The sequence below is a fragment of the Acomys minous genome (genome assembly GCF_964271855.1).
Source record: "Acomys minous genome assembly, chromosome: 16".
NCBI lineage: Eukaryota > Metazoa > Chordata > Mammalia > Rodentia > Muridae > Acomys > Acomys minous.
Genome location: NC_140498.1, coordinates 60,154,971 through 60,170,015, shown reverse-complemented (window position 1 = coordinate 60,170,015; position 15,045 = coordinate 60,154,971). Strand labels below are relative to the sequence as shown.

General features: G+C 51.1%; 2 protein-coding genes across 5 annotated transcripts in view; one reads left to right on the top strand and one right to left on the bottom strand.

Annotated features, from left to right (window-relative positions):
* Nucleotides 1-2,535, top strand: part of ARHGEF18 (Rho/Rac guanine nucleotide exchange factor 18) — a gene marked incomplete at its 5' end in the record, with an annotated part of 106,728 nt that extends 104,193 nt beyond the window's left edge. For all 4 annotated transcript variants that reach the window (XM_084764469.1, XM_084764468.1, XM_084764467.1 and 1 more), the window contains 2 exons: nucleotides 285-422; nucleotides 508-2,535. In XM_084764469.1, the coding sequence (XP_084620595.1) occupies nucleotides 285-422; nucleotides 508-674 (305 nt within the window). In that variant the 3' untranslated portion in view covers nucleotides 675-2,535. The remainder of the gene's footprint in view (nucleotides 1-284; nucleotides 423-507) is intronic.
* A 2,155-nt stretch (nucleotides 2,536-4,690) lies between these two features.
* PEX11G (peroxisomal biogenesis factor 11 gamma) lies at nucleotides 4,691-14,644 on the bottom strand. Its single transcript, XM_084764518.1, has 5 exons — nucleotides 14,533-14,644; nucleotides 12,685-12,873; nucleotides 10,064-10,242; nucleotides 6,665-6,727; nucleotides 4,691-5,303 (listed from the first exon to the last, which is right to left on the bottom strand). The coding sequence occupies exons 1-5, from the start codon at nucleotides 14,590-14,592 to the stop codon at nucleotides 5,069-5,071; spliced, it is 726 nt and encodes a 241-aa protein (XP_084620644.1). The 5' UTR covers nucleotides 14,593-14,644; the 3' UTR covers nucleotides 4,691-5,068.
* Between the last annotated feature and the right edge of the window lie 401 nt (nucleotides 14,645-15,045).

Below are 15,045 nucleotides of genomic sequence, written 5' to 3'. Positions count from 1 at the left end.
ACCCTAGGGGCTGTACGCAGGATCTTTGTCCCCTCCCCATAGAGACTGCCTATCCCCTGTTAACACAGAGGGTGTTGTGGGACCTTCTCCATGAACAGAATCCATGTCCTAAGGATCACTGGCAGAAGATCTTTGCTGGAAGCCACACCCTTCTCTTGTCCCAGCATTGAGTGACTCTGTGCCACCTTTCAAAGTGCTTATCTGGCTGCCCATGGGGAAGTATCAGGTAGGGGAGGCCCACCAGGTGGCCCTCAAGTCTGGCTCTGGCACCTTTTCTCTTCCAGCATCCTTCGACCTCAAGCAGCAGCTGCTTCTCAACAAGATCATAGGCAAGGATGAAAACGCATCACGAAACCGCCGCTCGCTGAGCCCCATCCTGACTGCCACCCATGGAACTGCCCCTGCTCCTGCCCCTGCCCCAGGTAAGCCCAGCCACTGGGCACTAGGGCTACCCACTGCTCCTGGCAGCTTCTAACACCTCTGTGCCCCCCCCCACCTCTCTTCTAGACCCCTGCTTCCCAGCCCCAACCCCGGCCCCAGCTGCCATGCCCCCTGAGGCTTTCTTCAAGTCCGGAGGCACATCCCTGCCACCTGCGTCCCCGGCACCCTCGCTGCCAACCACACCACTCACCGCCAAGGATGAAGTTGGCAAGGAAGATGTCATCTTCTTCTGAGGAGGCCATGGCCCCAAGAGCAGACCCTTTTCTGTCCTGATAACCCTTTCCATTTCTGGGGATCCCATGGGTGTTCCTCACTGGCCATGTCTTTCCCCTGCCCAAGCCGTCAGGCACTTGCTCACCTGAGGTTGCCCTGTTGGTGTTTTGGGTCTCAGCGCTCTCTATAGAGTTAGTGGTAAAGTGTGGGTAGTCCCTTAAGCCTCTTTTTATATACGTACATGCAAACAAAGGTCTTTTAAATTGAAGGTGGAACCCCAGCTAAACCACATGGAGCTGTTTGAGAGCACAACAAACCCAGGGGGCCGGGAAACTGAGGAGGCACATCTGAAAAGACATCTGTTCCAGGGGCAGTCTCCATAACCCCTGGAATCCTGAGTCATTAGGCACCAGAGGCCACAGGGAGCTTTGACCAGTAAATGAACTTGGCAGTGTCGGGGCCACAGGGGTGGGGAGGTTCGGGCGGACGCCAGGTAGCAATGGACTGGGTCTGTGGGTTCTGAAATCAATCTGAAGAGGAGTTACCGGACTGTCACTTCTTATATTAGGTTGGTGTCTTTCCCAACCTAATGTCCTGAGATGCAGGATCCAGGCTCAGCAGGGCAGCACAGATCCCAGTCAGTCAGTGTTTGGTCCCTATGAAATGAGCAGGTTTTTCCCTGCTCCCATCAGTGGCCTGCCAGAAAGGCAGAGCTAACACATTTCAGAGACATATGAAGGGATGGCCCGGTGACATTGGCAGTGAGTAGCCACAGGTGGCCATCTTGGTGTCACCTTTGCTAAGTAAGTCCTACAACCTGTGCAGGAGTCAGGACAACGGCTGGGCTGGGCTGGGCTTGTTCCCAAAGCTGGGCAGGTCTGAGTTCCAGCTCCCAGCAGACTGAGGCCTGGCTGTCTGAGGTACAGTCATCCTCACCCAGGCTTCCCTGTTGCAGCCCTCTGAAGTAATGACAGCAGGGACCAAGCCCTACACTGATGGCTCTCAGTCCCAGAGCCCAGCATCCTAGGGAACCCTTACCAAGAAGCCCTGTCCTGTGGTACCAAATGCAGAGAGCCAGGCCATCCCCACTGCTGTGGAACCGGAACATGAAGGGGCCACTGGCATGAACAAGACTCCTCCAGAGCCAAGACTTCAACACCCATAGGCTCGGGGTAACTGTGGGTGTGGTGACCAAGAATCCAACAGCTGGTGGGCCACAGGGTGCTGAAAGTGGTGCTCTCTAATGACTTGAGAGTGCCAGGTGTGGTGTGGGGGTCCCCTTGTCCTCACCCCTAAGCTCATAGACCCCAGCTCACCAACAGCTCGTACCCTGTCTCTGTCTTGTGTCCAGAGTGTGTCTCTGTTACCAGACCTCATCTGTGCCATGTTGCTAATCAGTGTTTTGTGTATTTTTATACTGAGATTTATCAGAGCACTTTAGGAAAGCTGACTTTTATGTTCCCACTCTGAAGAGAACATTCCAGAACCCCACCCCTGAGCTGGGTGGGCTCACCATCAGACACCATGATTTCTTGGGTTTATTTAAAAGTTCAAATGATTTACACATGGCCCTGAGGTAGAAGTCAGTGCAGCCCTCGGCAGGTGGCAGGCGGTTCTCAGCCGTGCACTGCGCACAGTAGGACAGTGTTGTCAGTTTATCTGTCACCAGCAGCTGCAGGTTCCTACCTGGTGGATCTCGTTCGTAAAGCGGGTGAGTCAGCAGCATTCCCATCTCTGAGGTTGAGTGACATCCCTTGTCCATTGTGATCTTCGCCTGCCCTATGATTATTTTCAGTGGTTACAGAGCATCCTGGCCACAGGGTACTCTGCAGCCGCCCTAGAACTTACGACCAGATTCTAGCAATAAAAGCATCCAAAGGACCTCAGGCTGAAGCAGACCTTCTTTGGACTTGGGAGTGGGGAGCACGGAGCTGTCTCCTGCCGAGATTTGGGGGGGGGGCAGGGAACATGAATGTAGAAGGGTGAGCTGGTACTGTGGGTGCAGACCCGTGCATGTTGGGTGAGTTGCACGTGGTGGTGCACGCTTGCAATCTGAGCGCTCGGGAGGTGAAGGGGGAGGATCCGGGGCTAACGGTGGGGCTGTGGAAATGGCTCACGTGCTCGCAAGCCGTGGGAGTGTGAGGGCCTGAACCAGGTCAACATCCAGGCTCAGAAGCATGCATCCACAATCCCAGCACTCCCACCGTGTGATGGGAAGTAGAGATGAGATCCCTGGAAACCCCACTGGCCAGCCGCGGACAATGAAGAGACCGGGTCTCAAGCAGCTGGGGCCTGAGGTTGGCCTCTGACCTCTACTCATGCCTGCATTCACACATACACTCTTTTTTAATGTTTAAGGTCTGGGGGCTGGAAAGGGTGGTTGAATGTTTAGGAGCACAGGACCTGGGTTTGGTTCCGATGGCAGCTCCAAATTATAACTCCAGTTCTAGGGGATCCAACCTCTTCCCTCCATAGGCACCAGACATGCATGTTGTACATACATACACTAGGGCACATACACAAGTTTTGTATATATATATATATAAAGTTTCATCAAGTAGGGTGGCACACAGCTTTAATGCCAGCACTCAGAAGGCAAAGACAGGCAGACCTCTATGAGTTTGGGGCCAGCCAAGGCTATGAAGTGAGACCCTATCTCCAAATAAAAAACAAATGTTTTAAGCATCCTTGACTGCCTAGTAAGTTCAAGGCAGCCTGGTCCCCATGAGGCCTTGTCTCAAGCACAGAATGAGCAAGCTACAGTGGGGGGCTGGAGGACTTGGCTAGTACGTGTGAGAACTTAGTTCCATCCTTATCTAGAACCACAGGGGCAGATGAGCCGCCATTTCTGGGAGCATCTGTCCTTCTGTGCCTGCAGCATATGTGGTTAGTGTCAGAGGCTAGGCCTTCCCACCCACAGCTTGAGCCTCAAGCTCAGCCTCTGTCCGCCTAACACCCTGACTAGGTGAGGCACTGCTCTGAGGGCCCCTTGGGCTCAGTCTGCAGGTGGGGCCCAGACACCAAGACATCAGGCTGATGTTCTTGATAGCTGGAGCAGGTAGGACCACCACAGGGAAAGGAGGCTGACACTGGCCTACCCATGAGCCCCACCCACAAGGGAAAGAGTAGAGTACTCTGCTGGGGTCCCTCTTGTACCCCAGTACTCCAAGTGGTCCCAGCATCCCAGTTGTTCACAACCACGTCTTCCTTGTGAAAAAGTTTCTTGGTCTTTGGCCAACACCAGAAAGGTGGGAGTTAGGGGACCTCGTACATGGACAGTAGAACACGTGAGTCATCCGTCTTTAGTACCAAAAGTTGCGGGGGAGGGAGAGGGGAGGAAAGAAATTTCTGCACTTAGGAAACAAGCCTGGTCTATATATCAGGAGTGTCTGACACAAAAGGTTGGTCTCATGTCAAGTTCAAAGGCAGCTGTATTCAGTCTTCTAGCCTGGGCCCAGAGCCTCTCAAAAATCATTCTCGGCTTTCAGATTGAAACCCATACATGTGAACTGATGAGATGGCTCCATAGGCAAAGGTGTTTGCAGCCAAGCCTGACAAACTAAGTTCAGTCCCCACGACTTGGATGGTGGAGGTTGTGACACACACACTAAAATGTAATAAAAAAAACTTAAAAGTGTTTAAAACCAAAACAAAGACCCTGCCAACCATAGCCTCTTTGATATAGGATACAACTCCACACATCTTCAGAGAGGCCAGCAAGCATGGCCTGGCCCTTGAGGTCTGAGACACATGACTGGCGTGATTGTTCCCTCACTGAGGCGTGGCCCTTCCTGGAGGCAACATCCTACCATCCCCTCCCAGGACTGCAGGAAGTGTAGAACTTCCCAGTCATGGCTCGGTGGGCAGGGGTCAATCTGAGATACCAGATACTGAGAGGCCAGCAGGCTGAGTGGAGTAGAGATGAGTGGTTTCCCACTTACATGCCAGACACCTGTGTGAGCAAACCACGTGACTTAGGCCTAAAGGAAGGAAGGCCGGAGAGTGACTCTTCCAATCACCGCACATACAAACTGGCACCATTCCAAGATATTTAATAAGTATTTCAGTATTCTAGCTTTCCAAAGCCCAACCTGAGGCTCCACATGTCTCTCCCACTCACCTTTAGGCAAGCCAGCAGGTAGGAGGCTCTAGCAGAGCCTGGCCTTGTTTCTGGGAGTCCTGAGGTATTCCATGTGCCCACCCCCCGCCACTCCCTAAAGGAGCATCTTTCCCTGAAACTCTAGCTGGCCCTTGAAGAGAGCTCATTATATCCCCTTTCCCCGCACACCCAGGGGCCAGCTCCAGGAGTACGCAACTACGGGTGGACCCCTGGCGGGGGGGGGGTCCCCCTTTGGGAATCTGAGTCCTCCATTCAGCTCCACAGTGTCCTCCACCTACCACGCCCAGGGCCTCATCAGAGGCTGTCTGCCTCAGCCTGTCTGCCAGCCCTGGCAGCCTGGTACATGCTGAGGAGAGAGGAGGTGGTACCCATGAGGCCCACCAGCCAAGGAGGGAAGCGTCCAGCCCACAGGACACCTCGAGGCAACCAGTGCACAGCGTTTGCCAGGTCAGCCAGGTTGCTGAGTAGAGTTAAAACCTCTGACGACATCTTTGCCTCCATGGCCTTCCGCTTGCTCTTGGGCAGCTGGCTGTGGGAGAGAAAGGGGAGGGAGCCACTCATTGCCTGCCCTTTCCATATCTCCCAGAAAGGATCAAGCACTAAGTTCCATGCTTCCTTTTCATAATCCCTGGGCATGGAGCATAGGAAGTGTGGCTGTTGTCTCAAGTTCACATCCCCACCCTGCTGTATGATGCAGCCATGAAAGAGGCTCAGCCTGCAATGCTCATTTTAGCAAGCCTGTTTCCTACTTGGGAAAGCACTGCTCCTCTCCCAGAGACTAAAGCTCTGTGAAGGCGCGTGTGCATGCACACACACAAACACACACACACATACACATCACAGAGGCACCACAAGCATAGCACATGCGCACACACACAGACCACATACATCACAGAGGCAGCCCAGACATAGCACAAACACACACACATGCGCACACACCACATACATCACAAAGACACCACAAACACAGGCATGCACAAAAGCACACATGTATGCTCACACCACATATATCACAAAGACAATGCAAGCATATATAACACACACATACCACATATATCACAGAGACAACACAAGGATAACACACCACATACATTACAGAGACACTCAAGCATAACACACACACCACATCACAGAGACAGCACAAGCACAGCACACACACATACCATATACATCACAATGACAACACAAGTATAACACACACAACCACATATATCACAGAGACAACACAAGCATAAAACACAACACCATATACATCACAATGACAACAAAAGCATAACACACACACCACATATATCACAGAGACAAGACAAGCATAACACACAACACCATATATATCACAATGACAACACAAGCATAACACACACAACACCACATATATCACAGAGACAACACAAGCAAACACACACCACATACATCACAGAGACAACACAAGTATAACACACACACAAATGTGCGCACCTCCCTTTTGTAGTGATCTATCCCTGAACCTAACAGCCGTTAGGGCTGTTGACTGCTGACTTTCCCCCAAATATGGAGAAGTGGGGAGGGTCACTGGACCTTCATTGGACATTCTAGCCACTTCCGTCTGGCCTCCCAGCCCTGTTGTATGCAATTCTACCCTATTTGCACAGAGGTACCATGCTAGGATTAGACTTTGCAATGATGCAGCTGTTTGGGGGTCACCCACAGTCTGGCTGTTTGTCTCCACAAGTTGGAGCGTGACTAAACCAAACGTTACTTTGTCACCGGTGCCCTATGAGGCATGGCAGACATCTGTTGACAACTCTCCAGGGACAGAGTTCCCACATCAGCCCTGCAAAGGTCAGCAGGGGCATGGGGCAGAGAAGTGGCCACTCTGCACACCTCGCAGGAGAGGTTAGGACGTGGTACCTGATGAAGGTGCCTGTGGGGCTCCGCAGTTTCTGTCTTAGCTTCAGCACTGTCCACAGGGACCTGCAACACAGGAGACCACAGGGATGCCCTGACAGAGCAGTATGGCAAGGTGGGGGTTACAGGGTCAGCTCCCCACATCAGCCGAGGCAGCAAGAGCCTCGACTGCCTTCAGCCCAGGAAACTGTCCATACATGGCCGGCCAGCTGTGGTCCTGCTTCGCAGCCTCCTGCACAGCAACTGGCTGTGCCTTGGAAGAGAGACCTGTTGCTTGAAGAGGCAAAGGTTGGGGTTCTCTCCTAGTTGGCTTTGTCAAACTGAGCCTAGAGTCATCCGAGAGGAGAGCCTTGATTGAGGATCAGGTTATCCTGTGGGCATGGGGCGGGGCCTCATATTACTTACTAGGGAGCAAAAGTCCTGTGTGAATATGTATTGTGGGCATGGCCATGTCAAAGACTCCAGTGCCTTTCTCCGTGGGAGTGGCAAATCCTCCTGAAAGGGTGAGGCTCAGAGAGATGGCAAAGGTTTCCCAGGGGGTCTGAGTGTGAATGATTGACCAGTGTGTACAAAACTAGCAACAGCAGCTAAACATCCTCCACTCCGATGTTTAATGTCAGGCTGCTGCCTGCAGACATTTTCTTCTCAGACTATCTAACCCCTCCCTGTATAATGCACATAATAGACCTCTCCTCTCCTCCTGTGCTGTACATAATAACTGAGATCTCTGTGTGGAACAGCAGTAGGTGCCACTCCATTAGAGTGCACACACGCAGCTTTTCTACACCCCCCCCTTTTGATTTATTTATTTATTTATTTATTGGTAGTGGTGGTGGTGGTGGTTAGTTGTTTGGATGGTTTTGGTTTTGAGGCAGGGTCACTATATAACCCTGGCTTCCCTGGAGCTCACTAGATGGAGTCCCAGCTTTTCTGAACATGTACCCAAGTCTCCGGCACTTCTTTAAGGTCACTACCCTTCACTCATTCCCTCACCCTGCTCAGCGCTCCAAATCCAAACTGTGCAGGTGCTGCCACCTGTGAGGGAGCCAACGAGCAGTGTGTTTCTCCGTGGCTCTCGGCCTCAAGTTCCTGCCCTGACTCACCTCGAGGACTGTGACCTACAAGTATAAGCCAAATAAACCCTTTTCTCCCCAGTGTGCTTGCAGTGAGGGTGTCAGAGCAACAGAAGGAAACTAGGACAAATCCTCACACAGCCCAAGCTGGCCTTGAACTTGCTGCATAGGATGACCTTGATGGGCTCCTGACGCTCCTGTGCCTCCACCTCCGAGTTCTGCAATGACGGGTACGTGCCAGCACATCTAGTTTATGCACTTTTTGAGGATGAAATCCAGGGCCTCGTGCATGCTAACGCACATTCTTACCCAGGAAGGGACTCATCACTTAACCCAGATCCCACCAGCATGGGCCAGTGACAGACAGGAGGCCATGAGCAGGCAGCCCAGGGTACATTAAAAAGCCCGGCCTGAATGTCCACTTTAGAGTCTCTGAGGCTGGGGGACAGCCAACGGTGTGTGCAGGGATGGAGACAGCAATCTTGAGGGGACCTGGTCAGCTAAGGTCAGCAAGAAACTATAGTCATGAAAATACATCGGGGTGTTGTCCAAGCATGTCAGAGGACCACATAACCAATGGAATCATCAGAACCTGGCATGGTGGCACAGGCCTGCTGCCCCAACTTCTTGGGAGACTGAAGGGGAAGGATCCAAATTCAATGCCTGCCTGGGATACTTAATGAGGTTCCATCTCAAGATAAGTAAAATGAGCCGGCGGGTGGCTCAGAGGGTAAAGGGACTTGCTGCCAAGCCTGATGCCCTGAGTTGTAACCCCAGATGCACATGGTGATGATGTTGGACCTTGGTCTGATCTGCCCAAATGAGCAGGCTCATGCACCCTGAATTGTTTGTTCCTCAGAGCTTATTCATGTTTGACCAATAAAAAGCCATCACACCTAGGCAGGGCAAATGAGATAGCCATGGCTAAGGTTCTCAGGCTTTTGGAAAAGAGACCAGAAGAGAAGGAGAGACCGAGGAGAAGAGGAGGAAGGAGCAACCTTGGCACCATGGGTTAGGTGCAGGAAGAAGCACCCACATAGTAAGCTGGGAATGGCCGTGCACACTCCAGCCATCCCAACGCTGAGGGTGAGGGTGGGGTGTCCCTGAGGCTGGCTGGCTGCCAGGCTAGCCCAAAACACAAGCTCTGGGTTCAGGCCAAGACATGTCCTTAAAGGAAAAGGCAAAATGAGTGACAGAGGAGGAATTCCATGTCCCACTCTGGGCTCTGCACAGGAAAAACACACATACTACATACACACATAAACGCAAATAATCAATAAACTCATTTTTTTTTTTTATGGGACTTAAGAAGGAGCTCAGTGGGCAGGAGCAAGTCTACTGCTCTTGCAGAGGGTGGATTCAGTTCCCAGCACTCAGGTTGGGCAGCTTACAACTGCGGGTAACTCCAGGCCCAGAACCCCAGTGCCCTCTTCTGGCATGGGCACTGCATTCATATGCAGGAAACCATCAACAGAATCTGGAACCAAATCTTTAAAAGCTTTCAAAAATAAATACATGTTAGGAGAGAGGGAGTGGGGCTGGAGTTCAATTCCCAGCAACCACATGGTGGTTCACACCCATCCGTAATGTGATCTGATGCCCTCTTCTGGCCTACAGGTGTACATGCAGGCAGAGCACTGTATAAGAAATAAATAGATAAATAAATGGATCTAGAAGAGAGAGAGGGAGGGAGAGAGAGGATAGAAGCAGAGGGATCAGGAGCAGAGAGGTACTCTAAGGCTCTGGAGGAGGAAGAGGCTACAAGCAACGGAATGAGGGCCCACTGGACACTGGAAAAAGAGAAGACCAGCCTTGCCCCACCTGGACTTTACCCTACAGAACTGATTTCAAGCTTCTGGCCTCCAGCACAGTGAGCTAACTTATCTGTGTTGTTTACAGGACCACATTTGTGTCTCAACTTTTACAGCAGTTACCTTACCAGACACAAACACAGCGGGTCAATAGCAGGGGCTGCAGACATGACTTGGCACCCGAGAGCACTGGCTGCTCTTGCAGAGAACCTGGGTTTGGTTCCCAGCACCCATGCAGCAGCTCCCAACTGTCTCTAACTCCAGGCCCAGGGGAGTGGACGTTCTCTTCTGGCTTCTATGGGCACTGCACACACACAATGCACAGACATACATGCAGACAAAATACCCGAACACAAGTTTTTGGTTTTTTTTAAGCCATAATGAAGGGAACCACAATATGTGAAGGCATGCCCCTCTGGGCCTCCTAGTGCAATATGTAAGGCTTGGCACCCCTAGAACCTGCTAACGGTATCACCACTTGGGGACCTGAGGTGCTCCCTCTGGCAGATGTCACTTACTTGACAGCTCCAAGGAGCAGAGAGAGAAGCCAGAGGGCTGTACTCAGTGTCCACCACCGAGCAGAGTCCACCTGCAGGACCTTGGCATCAGCAGCCCAGGCGACATGCTCACAGGGATAGTACAGTTGGTCAGCCATGTTACTCAGGACAGACAACCATCGAATGAAGATATCCTCCTCCTGTGAAACCGAGAGGGGAAGACAGGCCTGCAGGTCAGACCTCCCAACTGCCCCATTGAGGACGGTGTCACTCTGGGCCACAAGATTTCTCCATGACCACAGTGTGTGCCCTGGCGCCTAGGTAAAACAGCCCACCGCCAACAGGTGTGCAAGAAAAGAGCTGGGGGGAAGGGGGCGGGCCCATGCAGGCCTGACTTCCTCTGCTTCTGCTCACTGGACAGCTCACTGGGTCTCAAATCAGGCAATTGAATCCCTTCAAGAGCTGTCAAAACCCCAAGCCCCACCCCAGCCCTGGGCATTGCCTCAGGGGGACTGGCATAGACACTAAAGGTTTGTTGTCACTGTTTAATTTTTACTTATTTTTATGTGTGCACATACACGCACGCCCATGTGTATGGAGTACCCTCCAAGGCCACAAGAGGGCATAGGCTCTCTTAAAGCTGGAGGTAGAGGCATTGGTGAACTGCTGGACATGGGTGCTGGGAACTACCCTGTCAGCAACTTTGTTTTAAAGACAGTCTCAAACTCACTGTGTAGCTGAAGATGATCTTAAACTCTGTGGGGGTATTTGGGGGGCAGGGGCTTGTCCGCAGGCAGAGGAGACACTCCCTCCCACTAGCTCAGACATAGGTGAGCCATACCCCACTGCTGGCAAAACGACCCACCAGGCCCAAATGTGTTAAAAGGGCAAGTTCCTTGCAGGGACACTTCAAAAGCAAACCCTAAGTCAAAAGGTGCCAAAAGCTGGCTCTTTGAAGAAAAAAACGTATCATAGGTGCCCTAGAGACAAGCCCCAGGAAGTGTCCTGGGGGTGTCCCCTGCTATTCAGGTACCCTTGGTTTAAAAATCCAGAAGTTGGAGGTTTGGGGAGCGCACTCCCCATTTCTTCCTCCCTAGCTCCCTGTCCTTGTCTTTCTTTTATCACTAAGCTTAGTGAATTAAAATCTAGCTCTTTGAGTCTTGACTGTCTTTATTTTAATCAAGTGCGGTGGTTATCTGGCTTTTCCCATTGTCTCAATCTCAGCTGAGAGTGGATGCCCTGTGCTCCCTCTCTGCCCAGGTCCGCTACCGGTTCTCAGGACAGAGCCTTCTTCAGCTAGCCTCCAGAAGGCTGAAGAAAACTCTGTGACCAGATTCTCAGCCCAGCCTCCCGGAGAAAGGAATGTGTGTGTGTGTGTGTGTGTGTGTGTGTGTGTGTGTGTGTGTGTGTGTGTGTGTGTGTTATGCACATGAGCGCAAGTGCTTTTGGAGGCCACAAGAGGGCATGGGATTCTGTAGAGATGGAGTTACAGTTGTGAGCCCTCTAGTGTTGGGACTGGGCAATTGAACTCTGATTTGAACTGCCAGTCCATCTCCAGCACCCTTTTTTTGTTTTTCAATACTTGGTGTATGTATATGGGGGAGGAGGGCTGGGGGTTGTGGGGGGTTGGGGAGGGTAAGGGTGTGGGTGTGCATTCCTGTATGTGAGTACAGCTGCATGCTTGCTTGCCACAGTACTTGTGTGGCATTTGGAAGATGACCTGGGCATCAGTCTGTCCTTACCTTCTGTTTTGATTGAGGTAGAGTCTCTTGGTCTCCCACTCTGCTCACCAAACTACCTGTCCTTCATGCTTCTGGGAATTCTCCAGTTCCCACTTTCTGCCTCCCAGTAGAAATGCTAGGGTCATATGACCCATTACCTCATCCAGATGTATGTGGGTCCTGGATATTACCTCATCCAGATGTATGTGGGTCCTGGACATTACCTCATCCAGATGTATGTGGGTCCTGGAGATTTGAACTCAGGTCCTCATACTTGGACAGCAAGCACTTTAGCCACTGAGCCCTCTCAACAGTCTGCACTGTTTTTTGAGACTGTGTCTCTCACAGCCCTAAATAGGCTAGGCTGACTGGCCAGTGTACCCCAAGGGTCTTCATGTCTCTGCCTCTCCAACACTAGGTTTACAAGCACAAGCTATCACACCCAGCTTATTTTACGTGGGCTTTTGGAATCACACTCAGGTCCTCGGGATTACAGATTACACAACAAGCATTTTACAGGAGGGCTGGGGGTGGGGGAGAAAAAGGAAGAAGTGAGCACACATGAGGGGGTCAAAGGACAACTTTTAGAAGTGTGTTTTCTCTGTCTGCTGTTCCAGGGACCTAAGTTAAGATGACCAAGTTTGTATAGCCAGCATTTTTTTTTTAACCTGGGGTTGTGGCTCAATAGCAGAGCCCCTGCCTAGAATCCCCCCACTAAGGGGCAGTGTAGGTGGTTTAGCAGGAAAATGCTTAAATAACTTTTAAAGCCCCAGTTCAGTGGCCAATACTGCCATTTATACATATATATATATCCGGTCGAAACACTTTGGAGCAAACTCTTGGAACACCCACTGAGGCCATTGCTCCTGCTCCTTGGGAGGGTCCAGTCCCCTCTCCCTGCAGCCCCATTAGCCATGTTACCTCTGTCCCCAGGCCATACTGCTTAGTGTAGACAAACATGGCCAGGTCATCAAAGAGTCTCAAGACAGTCCTGCAATGGCTGAGCTGGGCTGACACCACCAACAAGCGCCTTCCAACTTCAGACCTGGTGGGGCCTTGTTCCACTAGGACCCCACCGACCAGCTGGCAAGAGTACCCCAGTGTCCGGATCTGCAGGAGACCAGAAGCAGTGTCCATCACGGGCTGAGCTGCAATCCCCACCACACACCCAGCCACGGCCCTTTAGGAAAGGGTTCTAAGAGTTGCCGAGTGCGGTGGCTCAGGCCTATAGTTCTCAGTACTTGAGAGACCGAGAGGCCGGAGGATCACCACAAGTTCAAGGCCAGCCTATCTAGGAAAACCAAAACATTCTAAGAGTCGGCAAACTTCCAACCCAAACTGAAAATTGCCTTTTTTTTTTCCTTTCTCTATTTTTAAAAGATATTTATTTATTCATTTAGTATGTATACAGGGTTCTGCCTGCATGTATACCTGCAAGCTGGAAGAAAGCATCAGATCACATTATAAATGGTTGTGAGCCACCATGTGGTTGCTGGGAATTGAACTCAGGACCTTTGGAAGAGCAGGTGGCGCTCTTAACCTCTGAGCCATCTCTCCAGCCCCCTTTCTCTATTTTATTTAAAGATGCAACTTTATTGTAGCTGTGAGTTTGATACAAGGTCTCATGTAGCCCAGACTAACCTATGGTCATGACTAGAATTTCTAATCCTCCTGTTTCTACCTCCCAAGCTCTGGGATGAGAGGTGTGCAACACTTCTGGGATACACAGTGCTGGGGACAGAAAACCGGGGCCTCCTGCATGCTAGACACGCATTCTACCAACTGAGTCAGCATCCCAGGTTCTGAAGAGGTTCTTCTAGATGACAGCTTGACATCAAAATTCAAAAGGTAAAAAAAAAATTTTTTTAATTAAAAATTAAAAAAAAAAAAACAAAAGGTGCCACATAGCTAGGTGTGGGAAGCACACCTGTTATCCCAGTGCCACTGGGGTAGCTGAGGCAGGAGAATAAGAAAGTTCAAGGCCAGCCTGGGCTACATGGTGAGTTATAGGCCGGCCTGGGCTATATGAAAAAAAAAAAAAAACCCCGCTTCAATAGAGAAAGGAGAGGAGAGGGGGTGAGAAGAGAAAAGGATTGGAGGGACAGGGAGGAGGAAAGGAGGAGGTAGGGGTTGCCATGGAGACTCCCAAATGAGTGCTAGTTTGTGTCACCAATGGTTGAAATGACAGGGACAAAGAAAAGAAAACTATTTCCTGCTCCTGGGTTCTCTTTGCCCACAGGCAGGGGCACCAGACTCTTCCTGGTATAGCAGCGAGAAAGGAGGCAAAATAGCAATTTGCTTAGAACAGAGAGAAGGAAGCCATTCAATAAGAGACTTGGAACACTGAAAGGCAGCAGGCTCACCACCCTGTCTCGTTTCTTTTGTTTTTGAGGCAGGGTCTCATGTAGCCCCCGGCTGGCATTGAACTCCTGAGTGCCCGAGATCACAGGCTTGTGCCAGTATAATCTGGTTTATGCAGTGCTGAGGATGGGTCTTAAGGCTTTGTCTATGCTAAGAGAGCACTAGGCTACAGACCCAGTTTCTTTATTATTTCATTTGCTTGTCAGAAATTGTTGGTTTCAAGTTGTGTGTGCCGGCACACACCTGTAATCCCAGCAACTTGAGAGGCTGAGATAGGATCCCAGGTAAGACACCTGCCTGCTGATACCGGTCCTTTTAGGACCCCAGTTCTGTTCTCAGTTTTCCTCATCTCTGAGTTCCGACCAAACTGATCACTCCGGTCCCGCAGAGCCCCAAACTTCCTCTCACCAGGCGGTCCCGGGTCCTGTAGGACTCCAGCGCGGAAGCTAGACCATTCAGCAGCGCCATGGAAACTCGATCTTGACGTCACCCGAGGCGGGGTCAAAACTTTTCGGAAGGGTCTGAAGGTCTGCGCAGGCGCAACTGCTGCCCTTTGTCCCAGAGCCGGTGCCTCGTAGGCGTGCTAACCTGAACCCAGTTTGCGACTGTATTGCTGCCACGTTATGTACTCCATACCCAAGCGCACCCAGAATGACCTTCTGAGCCTGTTGCAATCCGCTCCATGGCTGTTTAGATTAGGCAACTTTACGAGCGAAATGTCTCAAAATGAACTCATCGCCCACATTAAAAAAGAAAGTCCAAATAAAAAGCACACCAAGGCATACAAAAGAAATTTCTCCTTCGCTTGTGAGATGCACATTGCCTGCTTTAGCAGCTTGTCTGTACTGAGCATGTGTGACTGGTAGACTCTCACAAGGGATCTGGATTTTCATTTTCTTTGAAGAGTGATAGATTTTGTTT